This window comes from Gallinula chloropus (genome assembly GCF_964237585.1).
Source record: "Gallinula chloropus genome assembly, chromosome: 2".
NCBI classification, from domain to species: domain Eukaryota; kingdom Metazoa; phylum Chordata; class Aves; order Gruiformes; family Rallidae; genus Gallinula; species Gallinula chloropus.
Window position 1 is genome coordinate 79,422,726 of NC_140086.1, and position 20,692 is coordinate 79,443,417.

The window sequence follows — 20,692 nt, forward strand, 5'->3', positions numbered from 1 at the left end:
TCACCAATCATTTTTTCCAAATCTGATTGAGTAAATGGTTCTAGTGATTTACTACAAAGAAACCAATACAGATTAACTGCGGAGTAAGGATGTAAAAGGCTTCATAATAGCTGGTTGTGAATCTCCTTGCATCTTATTTTAAAGTATTTTTCATGGAATAAACCCACCTTTAGAAATTTCCCTATTGTCCTGCTTTATAAACCTCTGTGACATAATGGGAGAACAGGAGCCTACTTTGTGCTTTCTTTCTGGACACTTGAAAATCTTGGGAGCTAGTGCATAAATGATCTTGCAGCTGAGGTTTATCATCTGCAGTTGTTAACCTATAAGCAAAGTTGAATTTCAGGATTTAAAATGAACATCAGGGGTTTTTATTCCGAAGAAAGATTAGACCAGATGTTCCTTGAGGTCTCTTCCAACCTGGATTCTATGATCTTGTGATATGGGGGAGGGAAGAAGGCAAACAATGAAACCTGAATCAGTCTAATAATGTACTAACTTTATTGCATTTAAGCTTCTTCATTCCTCCTTTGTTTTCTTTCTTTTTGGCTTTTTACTTAATTACCTATAAGACAATTTCTTTTGAAAGGTAGCTAGGATGGCTTTACAGTGCAGGGGTGGAATAGCTTCGCTTTCGGAACCGTGCAGTTGATACCATTCGTGATGTGCAATAGAGGAAAAGCAAAAGACAGCAACATCTTGGTTTCTTTTTGCTTAAATGTCGCATGGCTACACCTCAGAGCTTTTCTGTTCCAAGGTGAAACTTAATCAGCCTGAAGGGACCCATGGATACAGGGATTTGTGCAGAACGGTTTGCGGTTCCTGCTGCCTTACCTAGGCACAGGAAGCTGCTGCTTGGCTGGGAAATGGTCCCTTCCCCACCCATGGAAGTTGTCTTATCTCTCATCTTCTAGCAGATATTTCCTGCCACTTAGGAAAAACCTGATTCAGTCAGCTTATTGCCTAACTCCCCGATTACCTGGGCTGTAGCATTAATGCAGCAGTCCTGTGCGCCCATTGCTTTAGTTTGTGTGGGGTTTCTCCTTCCCGTAGAACTTAGTGCAGCACATGGATTTTTGAGCTGAAGCCTCAAAGTTGGGGGGGGGGGGGGGGCGGGGGGCAAAGAGGAGATACCACCTCTTTGTGGGAAAGAATTTTCCAGTGTGCACACCTGCATAAAAAGTTTAGGTGACTTGCTTTTGCTTCTTTCTTGTTTGTGTGCTATGAAGACCTTCAGGTGTGTGACAGGGTGCTTCAGTAATCGCTCTGTGCCAACAGGCTGTTCTGTTAGAAGGCTGTATTGCTGTAGCTCAGGGGGCTGCCTTACTCTGAAGGCTTCACGGGGTGGTGGTGGGGGGGAGATCCCTTCAGTTGAATAGACTGCTTGGTCGCGTGCTACTTAATCTACTGAAGTTGAGTATTAATTAGCACAATTTGAGCTTCTTCCCTCTTGGCTGGTAGCTCAGGAAAAGCATCTGTGTGATGTATGAGATGGCAGAAGGGCATATACCGCTACCTGGGAAGAACGTGTATCTGCAGAATGAGTGTTCCTGCCGTAGCTGGTGCAGGTACCAAGGGTGGCTTTCCTCTTTCAGACCAGAACCGCCTCCAAACGAGCCCCGCGGTGGGTGTATGTTGAAGCCCCGCGTGTTAAAAATGCGAGCGCCCTGTTAGTTCAGCTGACTAAAGGAACACGTTCTCTGTGTGCGTGCGTGTGTCTATACATCGTGCTTCCCCAGGAGAGGAGTGCGTGCCCCGGGAGTGCAGCCCCGTTCTCCCGCCGTGCTCGGGGGCCGGGCCCGGGCCGCGCTCCTGCCCCGGCCCGGCCGCGCCGCTGCCGCGGTGTGTGGTGGGGGGCGGGGGGGGGGGCGGCGGGCACTGCAGCGGCACCGCGGCGACGGGAGCTGCCTGCAGCCGGCGGCCGGGGAGGGAGGGATGACATCACCGCCGAGAACATGTGATGCAGCCGGCTGGCGCGGAGGTTACTGAGCTGTGTAGGGAGAGATTGGTGCGGGTATTTATGGCATTTCATTTGAGTGCAGTAAATGCCTTTTAATTCTTTCTCTCTCTTTTTTTTTTTTTTTCCCCCTCCCGGATGAAATCCTCCTCATCACAAGTGTTTTGCGGTGTAGAGGCTTTGAAAAAGGAGGGGGGGGACCCTCCCCGAGCCCTTAAGACCTGTTTATATGTCGCTGGGGTGTTTTTGTGGGTTTTGGGGGCTTTTTTTTTTTGGTGGGGGATGGGGGTTTATTACTGCTCCGCTGGAGATAAAAATACGGTGCTTTCTCGCCATATTCACCCTCTTTGCCCCCCAGCATTCTTTCGTCAGTTGTAATCCCCACAGCCTTTTCAGTTAAGCTTCAACACTGCAGAACTGGAATAAAAATAGGCTGTTTAGAGCAGCAGGAATATGATAATCCAAGGCAGCGAGCCTTAAGGATATGCAGATCCAGAACACGAGCCAAGCACCAGCGTATTTGCTAAGGTGTTTACCTTGAGCAGCCCCTTAATAGTCAAAGAAATGTGAGCTAAATGCTTCTCTCGCTTCTTACATGCCACAGGCAAAGTAAAATGTGCAGCTACTGCGCATCATCTGAGGTGAAGTAGTTTAAGGGCTTAGAAGTCTGAGCGAGCAAGTTGTGGTAACATTAGTGTCTTGGGTAATTTTGAGCTAAGATAGACAGCCAAGTACAACACTAGTTTCTGCATGCTTTTTAGGTGAGGAGAAAGTGTTTTCTACCTCTAAATTTACTGTAAAGAAAAGGAATCTCCATGGTTGAAATGAAAGCTGAGCATGCTAAATTGGCATTAAGGTTATGGTGGGTAGCTTAAAGCATGGTTAAAAAAAATAACACACACCACAACTCTGGAAGTGTGCTTCTGTGCCTTAACAGGCAACTACAGCCCAAATATTTCAAGGTGGAAAAAGGCATTTCTTGTCTTTTTGGATGAGACATTGAAGCCCAAAGTTTTCTTAGGTCATATTTAAAGCTTCAGTCCCTACTACATGAACATTTAGTAGGAACAAAACTGTAGGCAGATCCAGTAAAGCATGGATAAGTCATTGCCAGTACTGCGGAGAAAGGAATAATGCAAGAGGTGTTTTTGGAGCTGAGAGTCCAAGCTAAAACATGAGAGAAATAGCTGAGTCTCTCTGCTGCTTTGTTGCAAAATATTGTCGATTATGTAGAAATTCTCCGTGCAGCATGGTTACCTGAGGAACTAGTTTTCCCGGTGTAGTGTTTCAGATAATGTGTACTGAATTTTGGGTTTGGGTTCGGTTTATGGTGTCCATGTGTGGTGGTTTGAACCTGGCTGGAGGCCAGATGCCCACCAAAGCCGTTCTGTCACTCCCCTGTTCAGCTGGACAGGGAAGAAAATAGATATTGAGAGGCTCAGGAGTCAAGGACAGGGAGAGATCGTTCCACAAGTAGTGTCACAGGCAAAACAGACTCAAGACGGAATGAAAAAAAACCACATGTAATTTATCACACACCTGTACATGCTCTGAAAACAGTCAGATAATGAGAAGTACAATCAAATCTTAAAACACCTCCCTGCACCCCTCCCTTCTTCCTTTATTCAGGATTTCTTTCCCTTCTTCCTCTCAGGTGTCAGAGGGAGACAGGAAATGGGGTTTTCGATCAGTTCTTCATGAGTTGTTTTCCTTCTTAGCTTGGGGGTCGGGGGGGCATTCCTTACACCCTTCCCCTGTTCCAGTGTGGGGTCCCACCCATGAGAGACAGTGCTCCACAAACGTCTCCAACATGAGTCCTTCCCACAGGACCAAAGCTCTTCATGAGCTGTCCCAGCGTGGGTCACTTCTGTGGGGTGCAGTCATAAATCTTAGAATGTCTCTCAGTCTCCCAGGCCCAGACTGCTCCAGCCTGGTCCTCCACAGAGTCACAAGTGCCCCTGCAGCAAATCTGCTCCAGCACAGATCTCTCTCTCCATGGGCTGTAGGTCCTGCAGGACCTTGCTCCAATGTGGGCTTCCCATGGGGTCACAGCGTCCTTCATGTGTCTTCACCTGCTCCAGTTTGGGGTCCTCCATGGGCTGCAGGGGGGAATCTCTGCTCCTCATCATCTTCCATGGGCTGCAGGGGACACCTGTTCCACCATGGTCTTTTCCGTGGGCTGTAGGGGAATCTTTCTCTCCAGTGCTTGCAGTGCCTCCTCCACCCCACCTTCTTCACTTGGTGTCAGCACAGTTTCTTACATCTTCTCACTCCCTTTTCTGGTGCAAACAGTTGCTGCTAGCATTTGTTTTGGGTTGGGGTTTTTTTTCCTCTTAAATGTGATTCCCAGAGTCGCTGTGACTGTCACTGGTGGGCTCAGCCTTGGTCAGCATCGGGTCCAGACTTGAGCTGGCTGGTGTTTGCTCTGTCAGGCCTAGGGGAAGCTTCTAGCTGCTGCTTGCAGAAGCCACCCCTGCAGCCCTTCCTTCTTCCACTGGAACCCAGCCACGTAAAACCACAACACCATGGAAAACCAAGGAACTGACCAATGTCTGGAAGAGGGTTTGCTTATTTTTCTTTGTGAGTGCTGAAACAATATCCTGGTTGAACACTTCAGTTACGGTGAACTGGAGGGACTCCTTGCTGACAGGCAATCCCATGTGCTGCTTCATGATTCTTTCCTGTACAAAACTTCCTACTATCTAAAGCAGAGTTCTCTCTGTAATTGTGGCCAGCTTACTTGTGCCACCGCTACACTCTGTGTTTTGAGGACAGGTACGGTGTCTCCCGTCAGTTCATCAGACTAAACAATGTCCTTTGGTGTAGTCTTTCCTCATGGCTCATGACATGTAACCCCCTGGCCACCTTTGTTCCTTGGGTGTTCTGTTTGTGTGTCCTAGATCAGTTTTGAAGGGAGTGCCTGTAACCAGTGGCACAGAAGTCTCAGTGTTGCTGGCTGGAATAGAAAACCTGAGATGTACTATACATATATGATGCCCTTATTTACAAAGCTTACATTACTTGATGATACCCGGTATGATACCTTCAGGTTTTAGCTCTGAAGTGCCCAGTGCTTTTTTTCAAGCTCAGAACCAGAAACCAAAGGATATGGAACACTTGGATATTTTTGTGGAGGAAGACAAATGGTGGTCTCCCTGCTGGGCATCAGTGACAGCTTCTGCTGCCTTCTCTAGAGGACTTGTGTCCCTTTTTGCACAGAGGAAGAACGGTATAATTTAGCAAAGACTGCCACACGTACACCAGAGCTTGCTCTTGCAAGAGTTCCCTGAAACTATAAATAATTAAGATGCTTATTGTACCTTCTGAATAGCTCAGACTGTTGCTTTAAAGGAACATGGGTACTGTGTTGTAGCAGGCTTTTTGCCGTCTTACTTAACAGCGCTTTTGGGCTTCAACAGTGTCAGAAATAAGCGCTTCCCAATTAACCCAGAAGATGTACTTTCATCCGATAGGAGATTTTTTTAAAAGGACATGAATCCAAAGAGACTGGAAAGAATCATACAGGCAGTTAGTTGAAGTGTGGGTATAGAACCACGCAGTTTTTGTAAGATCAACAGGTTTGGCCCAGAAGGAACCAATTTTGTATTGTACAAGTCAATATGGAATATAAGGTCATAAATAAAATGCTTACTAACTCTCCCATATTAAAGGAGGGAGAAGTTTAGAAATGTGATGCAAGTAGAGAGGATGGACAAGCTGGTGATATGCTGCTGCTTTGCGGCATGGACTGTAGTCACTCACCTTCAGGGTCCATTTCAAACACGGTGGCTGTGCAAAGTTAACATGACAAAATGTGCTGTTGGAAGATGCTGCTTCTGTCAGGCAGCAGCACAGATGCAGTTGAGAACTTTAGTTCCCAATTCTGCGTACAGAAGTGATGTAAGAAAAGTTACCTGTAAATAGTGTGGAGGTGTTTTGGTGTCTCTTCCTGTGTGGTGTTTTTGGGGAGGTCGGGAAACTTTGGGTTTGGGTCTTTTTGCATGTTTTGGTTGGGTTTTTTGTTGGTGGTTGTTTTAGAAGTACTCTTCCTAGCTTGATATTGCTCCTCTCTGTTGGAAGAAAAAGTGAAAGTGGGATTTGGAATGCCTAAAAGCAGCAGGATCCAATGGGTAGTTTTTATTTACTGATGAAAAATGCTAATTCCAATATCCTGTTTTCTACCAAGGCTTGCTAACAGACCATGCTATTTGTGTTAAGCTAGTCACTGTGATGACTTGTTCATTAATGTATTTTAAAAGCCAAGTTTATTTTTTTTTGCAACCTTCTACTGTAAGTTTATCTTAATTCCTGTAGTGATAACAACATGCAGATCACATTTCAAAGGTGAATGTTAGACAGTGCATTCTTTAAGTGTTAGAAGCTGAGCGTGTCTAAATTTCTGACTGATTATCTTGTCTTGTCTTTTTTTTCAGGGTTTCGCAAAAATGATGAAATGAAGGCTATGGAGGTATTGCCAATTTTAAAGGAAAAAGTTGCATACCTTTCAGGTAGAGTTGTTTTTTTCTCTTGTGGCATGTATATTTGGGGGGTTGGACCCAATGATCTCTTGAGGTCCCTTCCAGCCCCTATAATTCTGTGATAACCGTGTTGATACTCCCAAGTAAAATGGTATTTTTAATACTTCAAACATCATTACGGAAGTTGTGCAAAGGTAGGGTAGCACCTGTTCTGGTTGCATATCCCAAACATAACATGAGCATTGTGAAAGGATCTGAAGTAAAGATGATTTGTGTTTTGTTGAATGTGGAACATGCTGCTGCTTGTTGTGCAGCAGCATTATTTAGTACCTGCTGTACTGTAGTCGTATTCCTGCTGTTATTTCTGGTTCTTCTGTTGGGGGGTTTTACAGACAGCTTTGTTACTGGCCCATCTGGAGCACTGGAGAAGTGAAATGTCAGTGTGTATCTTTGAAGCACACTTAGTATCTTCATGGTGAAATGAGTTAGCATCTAATTTTAGCTATCTCCAGCATACACCTTGAAGGTGGTTGGTTATTTAATGAGCAGTGGGGTTTAGATGAATGAGTATCATAACATACTCTGTAACTTGGTAAGTAACTTTACTTCATGGAATGATGGCTGAAGTGCTTATTCATGTGAACTGCATTTTAGTGTGACTTTCTGAAGTACTTCCAAACCTGTTGGCATTTAACAGCATCGTTCCCTTTCCCATAATCTTAGTGTCACATGATTTAGAGGATAGTCTCCTATTTGAAAAGTTGAGATTTTTTTTAATAAATAATTTGTCAAGAACCTGAAAAAGAAAGTTCTTACGTGTAAATATTAAAACATACGAAATGATCCCTGAAATTGGCACTGCCAGTGCCTCCAAGTACAGTGTGTAGCTGACAGTATTTCATCCTGTCCACTCTGCTCAAGTAGAGATATAAAGCAAAAAGGATGTGTGGTTTGGTTTTTGGGTTTGATTTCTTGGTTTTTGTGTGTGGTGGTTTTTAGTGGGGTTGTTTTTTGGTTGGTTAGTTGTTGGTTTGGTTTGGTACTTTTTTTTTAAAAGGTCCTGGCAACTATAATGAAGAATACAACTGCCCAGAGCTAGTTTCCCAGGTACTGTGGGAATTCCCAGTTTTTCTACTTATGAATTACAGTGTTGATGAAGGCTTGCTTAAAACTGTTTTCAGAGGAAAAGGAGAAAATGTAAGCACAGTAATTCAATCCCTTGTTTTTCTTTTTTGGACCTTGCTTTATGGTACTTAATGAAAAGGTAGTCAGTTTCCATTCCAAAACCTCTGAATTCCAGATTGTCCAGAACTTTGTTTACACCTGTTAGAAGGGATCTGAAAGATGATAGTGTTCTTTAATCTTAATTTGTAAGCATGTGGCATTCTCAAAAGGCATTAATTCAGTGAAAATGAAATGGGCCAAATGAAAACTGAAGATAAATTTAAGGGGAGATGATGGATTATGAACCAGACCAATGAGGTCCAGGCAGGCAGAAGTGATTTCCATCTTGCCTGTGTGGAGGTTGAAACTTCTGGGTGAAGAATGGAGCAAACAGCTATGGGCAGCAAGATTAGCCCAAACTGATCTGCTAGAACCTGTGGTTTCACATTTCCTTTGCAAATAGAGCTCAAATGAAATGAGATGCAATTGTAGTGCAAGCAGATAACAACCCAGCAAACGAACCAAACAAACCCTCCCTAACAAAACTACCACCACCATGAGGGCTGTTAAGCATTTTGACCATGAAACTAGAACTTCCAAGCATTATATCTGGGAACACAAAAGCAAGGAAGACTGTTGGACTACTGATTTACAGAGGCTTTTGATGTAGCTTTTTTTTTTTTCTTAAAAGTACAACTTTTGCTCAAGTACTTGGTTTTAATATATATAGAATAATTCCTTAAGGTCTGTAGAAGTAAGACAAATTTATTTGGGATATCTCTACTGAAACTCTTTCTAAATCTTAAGTTATCTCTACTGAAAACTCCATAGTCCCATAAGCCTAAGGCATTCAAAAACATCACTATAATTTTTGTATTTTGTTCTTCCTAATTTATATTGGAGTTCTGGCAGAGTTGTTGCAACATGTTCATCATTGATTCTTAAGTACATTCTCAAATAAAGTATGACAATCAACAGTGCAGAGAAATGTGAATTTTTATTTATGTGGGGTTTTTATGGAGTACTTTGGATACTCAGTTCACTTAACCACTCTTTTCTCTGCCTTTGTTTAGTAAGAGCTTCCTTTTCTAAGTTAAATAAGTATAACTGTGTGGCAATATATTCATTTTTGTGTTTTGAAGGCACTGGTCTTTCCACAATGCTGACCTTAAGCACTTTTTGAGACCAGCTTCTGGTAAGATGGATATATAAGGTGAATCATCTCACAGAAAGACCTGTATGGATTAGAAGAGTGGGCTAGCAAGAATGAGGTGTAAGAGAGAAGTGCAGCAGAGCCCTACACTTGGGTTTGAATAACTGTCCTGGCTTTGGCTAGGATAAGTTTAGTTTTCTTTCTGGCAAACAGTGCAGTGCTGTGTTTGGGAGTCAGGATGTGCTGAAAGGGGATCTCATCAGCACTTAGAAATGTCTAAAGGGTGGGTGTCAAGAGGATGGGGACAGAGTCTTTTCAGTGGTGCCCAGTGACAGGGCAAGGGGCAACAGGCATAAACTGGAACACAGAAAGTTCCATCTCAACATGAGGAGGAACTTGTTCACTCTGAGGGTGGCAGAGCACTGGAACAGACTGCCCAGAGATGTTGTAGAGTCATCTTCCGTGGAGATATTCAACACCTACCTGGACATGATCCTGTGCAACATGCTATAGGTGATCCTGCTTTAGCTGGGGATTGGAATACTTCAGTTTTTACTTTCCCTCTACCACAAATTACAGTAGATCTGGTGTGATTCACTCCATCACAAGCCAGCTTAGCCCCCTTTATTGAGCTGCTAATGATGAGGTTTTGTAAAAAAAGAAGAGTATATTTTTCATAATTTAGCATATCTAAAGATGCACTTAGATGGAAGAGAATAAGAGAATTCTTTCTCCTTGCCTGTTATGTGTAGCACCAGCTGGGGTAGTTTAAAAAAAGAGAGGTAAATTTAGAACTAAATTTTGTACAGCAAACAATATACAAATGAGGACTATGGTGTAAATAAGTCATCTGGACTGCTTAAAAATCTCTGCTGTTTGCATATCTTAAAACGTTAGGCTAGCTGTGATGCTCAATCTGTTGAAGAAAGGTAAAATTAATGATTGAGGTGATAGTTGCAGTGAGGAGCAGAGATGCAGTCTTTGAGACTACAAACCTAAAGAGCTCTTTGCTAGGGCAGGTGGCAAGGAAGTGCAGAAGAACCAAGTACATCTTGCTTATATGTAGGTTGATAACTACAGAGTCCCAGAGCCCATTAAGCTAGTCTGAATTCTGGTGTCTGTATATATTGATTCTGAAATAAATGACGAATTGGAAATACTTACCCTTCATTAAACCCATCTGACTGGACTGCTTTATCTTGTATTGGTCAAAGTCACAAAACAGCTTGATGTGTAGAATACAGATACTTGGCTGCAAGTTCCTGTGAATCCTGTATCATTTTCTAAATTTGCTAACGAACTGGTTCTTAGGAGAGAAAAAGAAAAGGGGGGAGGACCCACCAACCTTGAAATCCTTGAGCTGATTTTCATCTGACTAGCAAATAATCTTTTGAGTATTGAGTGTCTAACCACCTGAAACAGCAAAGCCTCCTAGGGTTGTATCCATGAAGTGCAGGTGGAGTCTGGGATGTGATTTTAATTTTGTTCTGAAGTCTGTAGCAATACAGATACTCTGACATTTCTACTCACACTAACGCAGAGAGAAGCATTTTCTTCCAAGCTGCAGTTGCCTTGGTTTCATATGAGAAACAGCGCTTGATAACTTGAACTCCTTTTCAAACATGCGGTAGAAGCCCCCTGTTTAGCTTTACCCAAGTGTTTTCAGACTAGGTAAAAAGGCATTTCCTGATAAAACTGCACTAAGCCTGCTGGGTTCTGGTGCCATTTGGAGACCACTGACAAGGCTGCTGTTACTGATGTGCTCTAGACGGAGTGATTCACATTGCCTGACTCATGTGAGTTGATCAGCTCCTCATATGACACATCTTGGTATAAACAGAGGCACAGAATATCTCAGTGCTGTGGGGGTTTTATATCAAAGGAAAAAGGGGTAAAAATGCAAGTCTCACCGGTGATAGTAGTAGCTTAATATGTTTTTGTTAAACCAAGACAAATAGGGGCTTGAGTTGAATGAAGACTATTGTGAGACAGGAAATTCCCACCTGATGCCTCATACATTGTTGCTTTTAACATTCCTGTTTGTGCATGACACAGGAGCATCAGGAACAAAGGAAATGAGAGTTATTTGTTGGAAGAGGCCTAAAAAAAAAGCTTTTAGTACAGCTGCTGGGGGAAAAAAAAAGTCTTTAAGCCTCTGTTTTGTACAATATTTATAATTTTGTTATTTGGTTTATAAATGGGTAGTGAAATTCTTTTCATTGAAAATCAAAGTAGTGTTTATTTCTTCATTATTCATCTATACCTGAAATTTGCATGACAAGTTTTGTCTCCAGCAACAAAAAGATTCAGGACAGGATTTATCAGCAATGTAAGAACCATTCTTAATAAAAGAGATTTTTTTTTCTTTTTTGCCTTAAGTGGAGCTGGGAACCAACTGAAGTGACATCCAAAATGACGGAAAGAATAAGGGTTTCTTTCCTCTACCATATTGGAAAACTGCATGATACAGGAGTTGCTGTGTGGGAAAGGCCCAGAGGACTGATCTGTGGTGACTGCCTCTAATAAGGCATCGGAGGTTGTTAAACATGGTTCAGTGTATGCTCTTTGCTGCTAGCTGTGACTTTTGAAAGAGGAATTTCCACCCTGGGCAGTTGAGCATTTTTTTTTTTGGGGGGGGGGAGGGTTAGGGAGGTGGTAATAATTCTGTTTGCTAGTTGAAACCCAGTTTTTTATTTTTTCAGGTCTGTAGCTGGTGGCCAAGGAGAGATTACAGTCTGCAGCAGACTTTCTGCTGAGTTTGGTAGCTTTGGAGTCCAGTGGTCGCTCTAGGGCTGAGGCCTGAGCAGGGGCCTGGTCTGTTGGACTCCCAGCCTTGTCATTTATCCTTCCTCTCTCCTGGGGCTTCAGTCACATTTTACCCTGTTGCTTGCTATGTAAAAATCCTCAAAGCTCTCAGCTTGGCAAGTGGGTCAGGATGCTCAAGACTATATTGCCTTCTCTCCATTAGAATGAGACAATTCAGTTCTTCTTAATCTCATGTCCCACTTGAGGGCCATGGTATATGAATTTTCATTCATGTTTATGGCACTGCAGCTTGACAAACTCAAAGCTGCTTTTGCCTTTTCTGAGATTCATTTGGTGCCTCATGGGGAACGCAACCAGTGCAGACAATCCCTGGAGACCTTGACAGCACACCCAGACTGTGTTGGGGAGGATAGCGATGAATATTTGAGTGATTGGTTGTATTAATTTGCTTTTGGCCTTCCTTTCTAAGGGATTTGTAAAACTTTGTTCACATATGTGGATTTACAATGGGGAGCTGATTTACAATGAAAAATAACTCAGGACAGAGGATGCTGTTTTTCTGTGTTTCCATGGGACAGGACAAAACACAGCTGTGGTTGAGAACATGTATGTGAAATTTAGCTTGTAGGAATATGTCCGCTATTACAGAAGTTGATAAAGGCAGCCTACTGCCTTGAATTTAGTTTTTAGTTGATTTTAACATTTTGTTGTCACTAGCAAGGGGTTGGATATAAAGTTACATTTTTAATGTTCAGCTACAGTATGTCTGTGTAATTTAATGAATAGAATGAATACATTTAAGTGGAACCACTCAAACTCACGTTTTTTGCCTATACTGTGAGTAGATTCATAATTTCCATGTTTTGCATTGCTAACAAAATTAAAAAATGTAATTGACAATTCAGAATCTACATGTCAGAATGGGGTAAAACTAGAAATTAAATGTTTAAATAGTATCCACCCACTCATCTTGGATATGCATTGGATGTGAAATAGTATACACCTAAAGTCTGTGCTAGTAATGAAGTTAAAGCCGAGTATCCTCTGAATGCTTGCCTGTAAAATAGCTCTATGACTCCATATTTGCATTTAATCGGTACAATTACTGATTTAAAAGTTAATAACATAACCATTGCCAGAGATTTTATGCTGACAGTCAAACTCAAATGTGACTGTAATGTGTAAGCATAATGCGATGGCTATTCTTTGTTTCCAGGGTTTTTTTAACAGACACTTCCTCATTGTAGGAATTGTATTAATAAGCATACTGTCAATACCAAAAGTCAATTCTAAACTGGTCTCTAAATGGTACTATTGGCATTTAACTTGAGATCACTTCTGTTTTTTTAAAATGTAGATTCATGCAACAGTGTAGGACTTAGGTATTTCAGAGCATTCTGGAGACTTTCTTTGCAAACCAGAATGGTGTTATGGTTTTTAAACTTTTTTTCCCTCCCCAGGTGGCAGAGATAAGCGTGGAGGTCCCATTCTAACGTTTCCAGCTCGTAGTAATCATGATAGAATACGGCAAGAAGACCTTAGAAGACTAATTTCATACCTAGCATGTATTCCTAGGTAAGTGATGGACACTCGATAAGCTCTGAAGGTATAAAACAAAATAAGCAGATGATTATTACACTTGCAAGCTGGAAGACTGAACAGGTTAAGAATTACCAGCAAATTCCTACCAGCTTCTGTCAGTTACTGTTTTCAAACTGCTTTTTTTGAAAAGGCCTAAATAGTTACTCTGCCTTGTAGAAGGAAGGGGCATTGGCAGAACAGCTGACACGCTCTAGCTGGTTTAGTATGTGGCTTGGAAGTGGCACTGCCATGCCACATTGCTGTCACTGTATTGAAGATTGCAAATACAACTCAAAGGTTTTCAGTACATCGCTAATTTGAAGCGTGATGATCGTCATTCACAGCATATCTTGTGTGGACTGAGGTCAGCATAACACTTCCAACCTTTATTTATGGTAGGTTAAGCTGTAGTGTCCTAATACAGCACAGGAATAGCCCAAAGAGAGAGATGTAAAATTCCTTCGGGTTGGACCTGATGATCTTTCAAGGTCCCTTCCAACCCCTATGATTCTACAGGTCTAGGATAAACCTATGGAGACATGTGTGAAAGTATTGATAATGTCGTATTATCAACAATTTGAGCGATGATTTACAACATGCTGTTTAAATAAATTGGCAGAAGTAAAATGCAGCGCTTGTATGCTTGTATTTATGTATTATCTATATTTGTATTATTTATGTATTTATATAAAATATTTATATTAAAAGTTTGTTCACATAAAACTTTTTTTCCTAGAATTGGGGAAAAAATGATCTTAACCTGGTTTTAAGTCCATCTCAGAATCAAGCAACTCTGAGCCAACCCTGACTCTACTTGAATGTGCTTGCCTTTGACATCTTTAGTTTAAAAAAAAAAAAAAATCCCTTGGACAGCATCCCTGAATGCAAGATCTTTCATATTTCTGTAATGTGTTAATTTGTAGGCACTCTTCTTTGCATCTGACGTAATCAGATGTCATTTTTAGATTGTCAAAACTGCTTTTATAAAAATAACTTCAAGATATCTTTTTAAGAGCATGCATGGCCTTTCTTAAGAGCAATCATTGGTAATTCAATTATCTTGGTCTTTAAGAGTGTTTAATTTTCTCTCTTTTTTTGGGTGTTTTATTTGTTTGTTAACTGCAAGATTTTGGGGAGAAAGAGGGAGGAGGAGGAGAAGTCTTGAGGTTTTTACTTCTGAAATAATTCAGCTTCACATTTGAATGTTGGACATGTATTCTAGCCCTCTAGAATTTCAAGTTACTAGTGAGGTTAATAGATAAACATGCATCAAAATAATTCCAAGAGATTTTTCTAGATGTAGTCTGGCAAAATACAGTGGTCCTGTAGCAAAAGATTAGTTGAGTAAAAATAGACTTAAAATAAAAAGAAAGTGCAGCTTTTTATGTCTCTGCAAGCAGGGCAGCTTTGAGAATAAAGGGAACTTTATTGAAAGCAAGACTTTCTTACAAATCATGTTTTGGGGACTGGTCACGCAACCCTTGCTGATTAAGAAGTCAGAATTGGTACAAGTAGTCCCAAACAGCTGGTCTGTTGATTAGTATTGCAGTACTCTAGGTAGTTGAAAACTTGAGGTATCAGTTGTTTGGAAGGAAATCTAAGCAGTTAAGGTTACTCACTATCACAATTTTACTAATTTAATGATTTATTTGTTTTTAAAATACTGTTAAATTTAAGTCATCAGTGCTGACTGGACCAGATATTTGTGTAGTTCATTTTTACCTAACAGATGACCTTGGCTGACTAGAGTCTCCCTGAGTGATTTTTGTGATATTTGGCTAAAAGTTTTAATCCTTTGTCACATGATGGGGCCACGTGACAGGTGGACATATCTGCATTGTATCACATGATGAGGGGCTGCTTTGCACACCGTGGTAGATATATCACAGAATCATGAGTTAGTGGCAAGTAGTCCTTCTCATGCAACTCTCAGTTTGTATGGTAGGGTAAGGATTGGTTGAGCAGTGCTCATGTAAGAGCATGCAGCCTTTCAGTAACAAATGTATCTTTAAAATGGTAGTTGTTTCTGTCCTGTAATCCTATGGGCTGTTCGAAAGCATTTTCACCAAGGTCGGAAAATTGTACGTTGTAGCTTCCATGTATTCCAAGCTAGTCAATTTTCATCTATTTTCCTGCTACCACTGCCATTTTTGGCATTCCTATGGGCAGGTGGGACAGCCAGCACTTAGCCTGATAAACTCTTTTTTTAAAATGGTGTCTCTTCTCTCTCCTTTCCTTCCTGACTTTAAAACAACCCTCTTCTAAGGGACCTGTATTACCACATCTTTCAGAAGCTCTTCTGTTCTCCTGTATCAGTCGTAGCTCACCTTCCTACAGCGTGGCTAATGAGACTGGGTGAAGTACATCAGCAAAGCTTCCCTACTTTTTTGGACTCTGACAACCTCACCACATGAACTCCAGAATTGTTTTTATATTAGTCACATCCCTGAAAGTTATTCCTCTACTCAAACAATGGACATTTGGTTCCTTTTGATACTCCATTGCCTATGACACATTGGTTTTGAAATATTTTCCTTTTCCATGTTAACAAGGTCAAGAAGCAAATTCTTTTGGAATAAAAATTGAAATTTCTGGTGTTGGTGGTGATTGCTGCTTTTGATCTGCAGCAAGCATTAAGTGTACAAAAGGTATTGATGAAAGGAAATTAAATCTGCCATTCTCAGAAGAGTTGCCACAGAATTTGGGTGTAAGGTCTGTCAACTTCTGGACAGGGATATTGAGCTCGGATTCTGTAGAAAGAGGTTGATGCGGTTTACTTCACAGCCATAAAATGCTTTCTTATCCATTAACTATCCACAAATCAATCCCATTACAGAAAGAGTTGTAATGGGGTTTGCTTTTGCTGTACAGACCAACACTCTTTAACTCTCAGATGATAGGGGACTAGATCTGAGACAGTGTAAAAAAGTTGGAGAAGTGGTAGGTAGGAAGAGTATGCCATCTCCTGTCCTTAGGAGGATCCCCACAGTCATTAGAAAGGCATGAATATTCTCATCAGGGAAGTGTGTATGTGTGTCTGAAGAGTAAATGAGTTTCATATTACTGCCACAGTAAACTGTGTGTTTAATGTATGTGTATGATGGAGAAACAAGACTGAAAGATGATGAATCAACAGTGACAATAAAAGGAGATAAAGGCTGATTATCAAATCAGCAACAGAAGTAAAGCTATCACCCACAAGGAGTTTGGCAGGGGATGTGAGAGAAGCCTCCTGAGAGGTTCATGAGATCATCTGTACATGTCAGCTAGTCAACAGTGAGATTCTAGGGTGTGACAGTTGAGGAGACCATCTTCATTAGGCAGTGTGGTTCTGTGTTTGAAGTTAATGCTTGCTTGATAACCTTTTCTTTCTTCTACAGTGAGGAAGTATGTAAACGAGGATTCACAGTCATTGTAGATATGCGTGGGTCAAAATGGGACTCCATAAAGCCTCTGCTGAAGATTTTACAGGAATCCTTTCCATGTTGTATTCATGTTGCACTGATAATCAAGCCAGACAACTTCTGGCAGAAACAGAGGACTAACTTCGGCAGCTCTAAGTTTGAGTTTGAGGTAATTTCCCCTGTGGTATACAAATTCACATTTATTTGTTGTCTTTAGAGTGTGCTCACTGCTGATCAGCACTGTGAAAACCCTCAGATAAATTATGTTGTAGATGAGAGGTGGGGGATATTAGACCAGTGGCCTAGACAGAATATGATTTTCTTTATGTACTTAGTCTTGGTAGTTGTGCATGTTGTCATTTCTGCTCTTTCACTGAGCATGAGACAGATGGAATTGGGGTTTTAACCCTAACCTTAAAAAGTTAGGTTTTGTCCTGTTGTTGTCTTGGTATGCATTGTGGTAATCATGATGTCACCAGCACCCTGTACTGCGGAAAGCACCCAACTCAACCTTGCTCCTGTCTTCTTGCTGCCTTACACTACACAAAATTGAAACTTAACACAGTAGTTGAAGAGTCGTTGCTGTTTTCTCCTTAAATGGAGCATGGTAAGAAATAAGTATTTCTCTCATTTGGGGAAATACCTGCTTGACAGGAGGCTGATAAGTAATGATATTTGAGAATAAGCATATGAGAAAAGTTGTCACGTGGACTTAATGACCAAAATGGTCAATTCTTAAAAAGAGAAAATAAAAAACTTGAAAATTTCAAGTTCATTTCAGTGACAGTGTTTTTTTTATCTTCATTATGTTTTAGACAAACATGGTGTCTCTGGAAGGCCTTACCAAAGTAGTTGATCCTTCTCAACTAACCCCGGAATTTGATGGCTGTTTGGAGTACAACCATGAGGAGTGGATAGAAATCAGAGTTGCCTTTGAGGACTACATTAGCAATGCAACCCACATGCTGTCCAGACTGGAGGAACTGCAAGATATATTGTCAAAAAAGGAAATGCCTCAGGACCTGGAAGGTGCTCGCAATATGATAGAGGAGCATTCGCAATTAAAAAAGAAAGTCATTAAGGCCCCTATTGAGGACCTTGATGTGGAAGGACAAAAGCTGCTGCAGCGGATACAGAGCAGTGACAGCTTCCCCAAAAAGAACTCTGGGTCAGGGAATGCAGACTTACAGAACCTTTTACCCAAAGTATCCACCATGCTGGACAGGCTGCACTCAACGCGGCAGCATCTGCATCAGATGTGGCATGTGCGGAAATTGAAATTGGACCAATGTTTTCAGCTCAGGCTGTTTGAGCAGGACGCTGAGAAGGTAAGTGGTTGGGGGAGGGGAGTGTAAATGGGCGCTGCCATTGGTGGGAACAAAGCTTGACCAACTTGAAGTATCAAGGAGAACTGCAAATAGTAACTTCTGTCTTCAGAGTTAATCGCTAGCCTTTTAATGAGAAATAAATGGTTCCTTGATTGAGAGTGGCTCCTAGCTTCGGTAGTAAAGGGGATGGGGTAGTGATTCTGAGCTGTAAAGAACACAGGTAGCTGTGCTGGAAGAAAATCTTAAGTGGTAGCGACTTTAAAGCTTTTGCTAAGCTTTTGTTCCAGACAAATGCTTTTGCATGCATCACGTGAAGATGAATGCTGTATGCTTCATAAATACAGATGACTACATCGGTCTTCTTTTGAGTGACCCTTGGGATTTGAGTGACAGGTAGTTGACAAAGTCTGAAGAGGCTGACATGGGCAACTGCTTTGTTGATGCAGGATTTAAAGTCCCAGGCTAAAATCTGATGTATCTCTCTTGACAGTGCATATGTCGTTAACAGGGGAGTGAGTGATCTCAGAATGTTTTAGGCTAGCCAGTCCCTTCAAATGAGAAAGCCCTTGATTATCATGGAATTTGAAGAGGAAATATGGCAGGTAGTGCCCTTTTAGATGAATTCAAGTAAGATCTCTTTTCATATAGAATGGTATTGCAGTCACTTATTAACTTGTTACCATGGCACAAACAGCTTTAAGGAAGGGTGGGGAGTTATTTTACAGAAGTAGTAACTAGCCTGTGGGGTCAACTGGTAAGTATTTGTCAGAATTCTTAAAAAAAATTATGTTAAGAATGCCAGAACTGGGTGACACCAAAGATCTGTGTTAAACAACTGTCCTGCTCTCCAGCCGTGGTCACAGGCAGATGCACAGGGAAGAGTAAAAGCAGAGCAAATGTATATAATACTTCTCCTTCCTCCTTCTTTCTCTGTTTTCTTCCTTAGTAATTTCCCTTACCCTGGTCACTTCAGCTTAGTGACTTTCTTTATAGTAACCTTGAAGTTTTCTGCTGTGTTTAAAAAACTTAATACTTTTTTTGAAAGTATTACACAAAGGAAGTGCTTACTGAATGGGTAGAGCTGAAAATAGCAGGGACATGTAAAGAGTTGAAAAAAAATCTGGTCAAGTAAATTTAAAGATATAAAACTTCTTTAGAAAATAGCAAGCTGTTGCTCTAGTATTCATCTTTCAAGGCTGAAATACTTTTTAGGAACCTGTCAGACACTTAATTACAGCATTAATTACTCTATTACAACATGAACAAAACCGATTCTGATGGTGCTTACATGATACTGAAAGATATGTGCTTTAGTTATTCATTTAAATGTTGGGCTTTAAGAAACTCATGGTGAAATATTTGAGTCTCTGAGGTTGATCTCTGCCCTGCCATGTGGTTCCATGATCTCGACTCTCTGTATTCTATGTTTCTGATTCCATGAGTAAGTCTACAGTAATGCATTTTTGTTTTAAAATAGTGGGAAATGTTAGCACCTCACAGCAAGGGCAGCTAGCATACCTGGAACTTTATGCTCTCATCAGCCATTAGAAGGTTAAAAAGGTTTCTGTAGCATCCCTACGCGCTTTTGGATTAAGGTCCTTGCCTTAATCTGTTTGCAGCCCTTATTTGGCTGTTTGTGTCAAATTAAATTTCATAGTTTAGGGCTTCTTTATCAGCCTGTGTCTATGTGGTTTTGTTAGGTTTGGGAAAAGGCTTGATCTTTGTTGGAAAAAACAAGTGTATTGGATGGGGAGGAATAAAATGTTCATTTTGAAGGACTCTCACAGCTCTTCACACAAGAAAACTGGGCTAATAGAGGAAATGAAAATGCAAAAAAGGGGTGAGGTGGGAATTGTTGGAATTACCCTGGAGGTATCTGAAGGCAGCAAGTCTGACTACCTAGAGAAAAGTGGTCACAAGCAGGACCTGTGTCTGAAATAATATTGTATTACATTGTTGTTATAATCTATATAAGAAACTGAAAAATTCTGGAGTACGTGATCAGCTTGCTCAGTTGTCCAAGCTCTTAAAAAGTGTGTGTGGGTGTTTCTTTACATTCCTTAATGTATTGTGGTCTACTTGTAATTTGATTTGTCATGTACCTGGGTAGAATAGTGGATTTGATAATATTGCGCTGTTAGCCAGCACTTGTTAAAAGATCTTCAAATGAATACTTACTGCTCATTGCTACCATTTTCTGTCCGACGAATCTTTTTCAGTTTATCCAGAGAGTAGGTGGGTTTTTTGATCTAAGGTGTAACAAAAGTTTCAAGACCATTATGGGTGGGGTGTTAAACTTGGCCTTTTGCCACATAGCTTGGTCTTTGAACTGTCTTCCAGTGCCACTGTTAACATATCGATTTGCCTCCTCTGTTGATGGTCACTGTCAGATAAGGTCTTTACTAATACACTAGTGAAAAAAATCAACGTAAACTTACTTAAAAATTATCCTTAAACTTGTCTGTAACAAGGTAATTTATAACTCTGTGCTCAAGTATAGGGTTTTTTTTTTAATTTGCTTAGCAATAGAGAAGTTGTTTTCAAATCTGCTCTTAAAGTTGTGAACTAAAAATATTAAACTTGCTGCTGAAGTACTTGATCAGCAAGAATGAATTTATATTTAATTTCCATGAGTTGCCATTTTCATTCTAAATTACTAAGCTGCTGACATCATGAAATGCTGACACTAAGGTATGTGTAAGTTGGGTAATTCAGGGCTGTGCTCCAACCCTGTTTGTTTACTATGATTCTACGTAGTAATGAAGCGTATGACTTTATGATTATGACTTTATTGTAGCTTGTTGAGAGAAACACCTGTAGTGAAGATTTAACAGCCTCAACTGTCTGATCCAAAAAGTCAA

The 20,692-nt window shown here is 41.0% G+C and overlaps 1 protein-coding gene across 1 annotated transcript in view; it reads left to right on the forward strand.

The window, feature by feature from the left end:
- Window positions 1–20,692, forward strand: part of TRIO (trio Rho guanine nucleotide exchange factor) — a 251,584-nt gene that overhangs the window by 65,724 nt on the left and 165,168 nt on the right. The window contains exons 2-5 of the mRNA XM_084260751.1: window positions 6,391–6,465; window positions 12,979–13,093; window positions 16,480–16,672; window positions 17,319–17,831. Coding sequence (XP_084116877.1) covers window positions 6,391–6,465; window positions 12,979–13,093; window positions 16,480–16,672; window positions 17,319–17,831 — 896 coding nt within the window. The remainder of the gene's footprint in view (window positions 1–6,390; window positions 6,466–12,978; window positions 13,094–16,479; window positions 16,673–17,318; window positions 17,832–20,692) is intronic.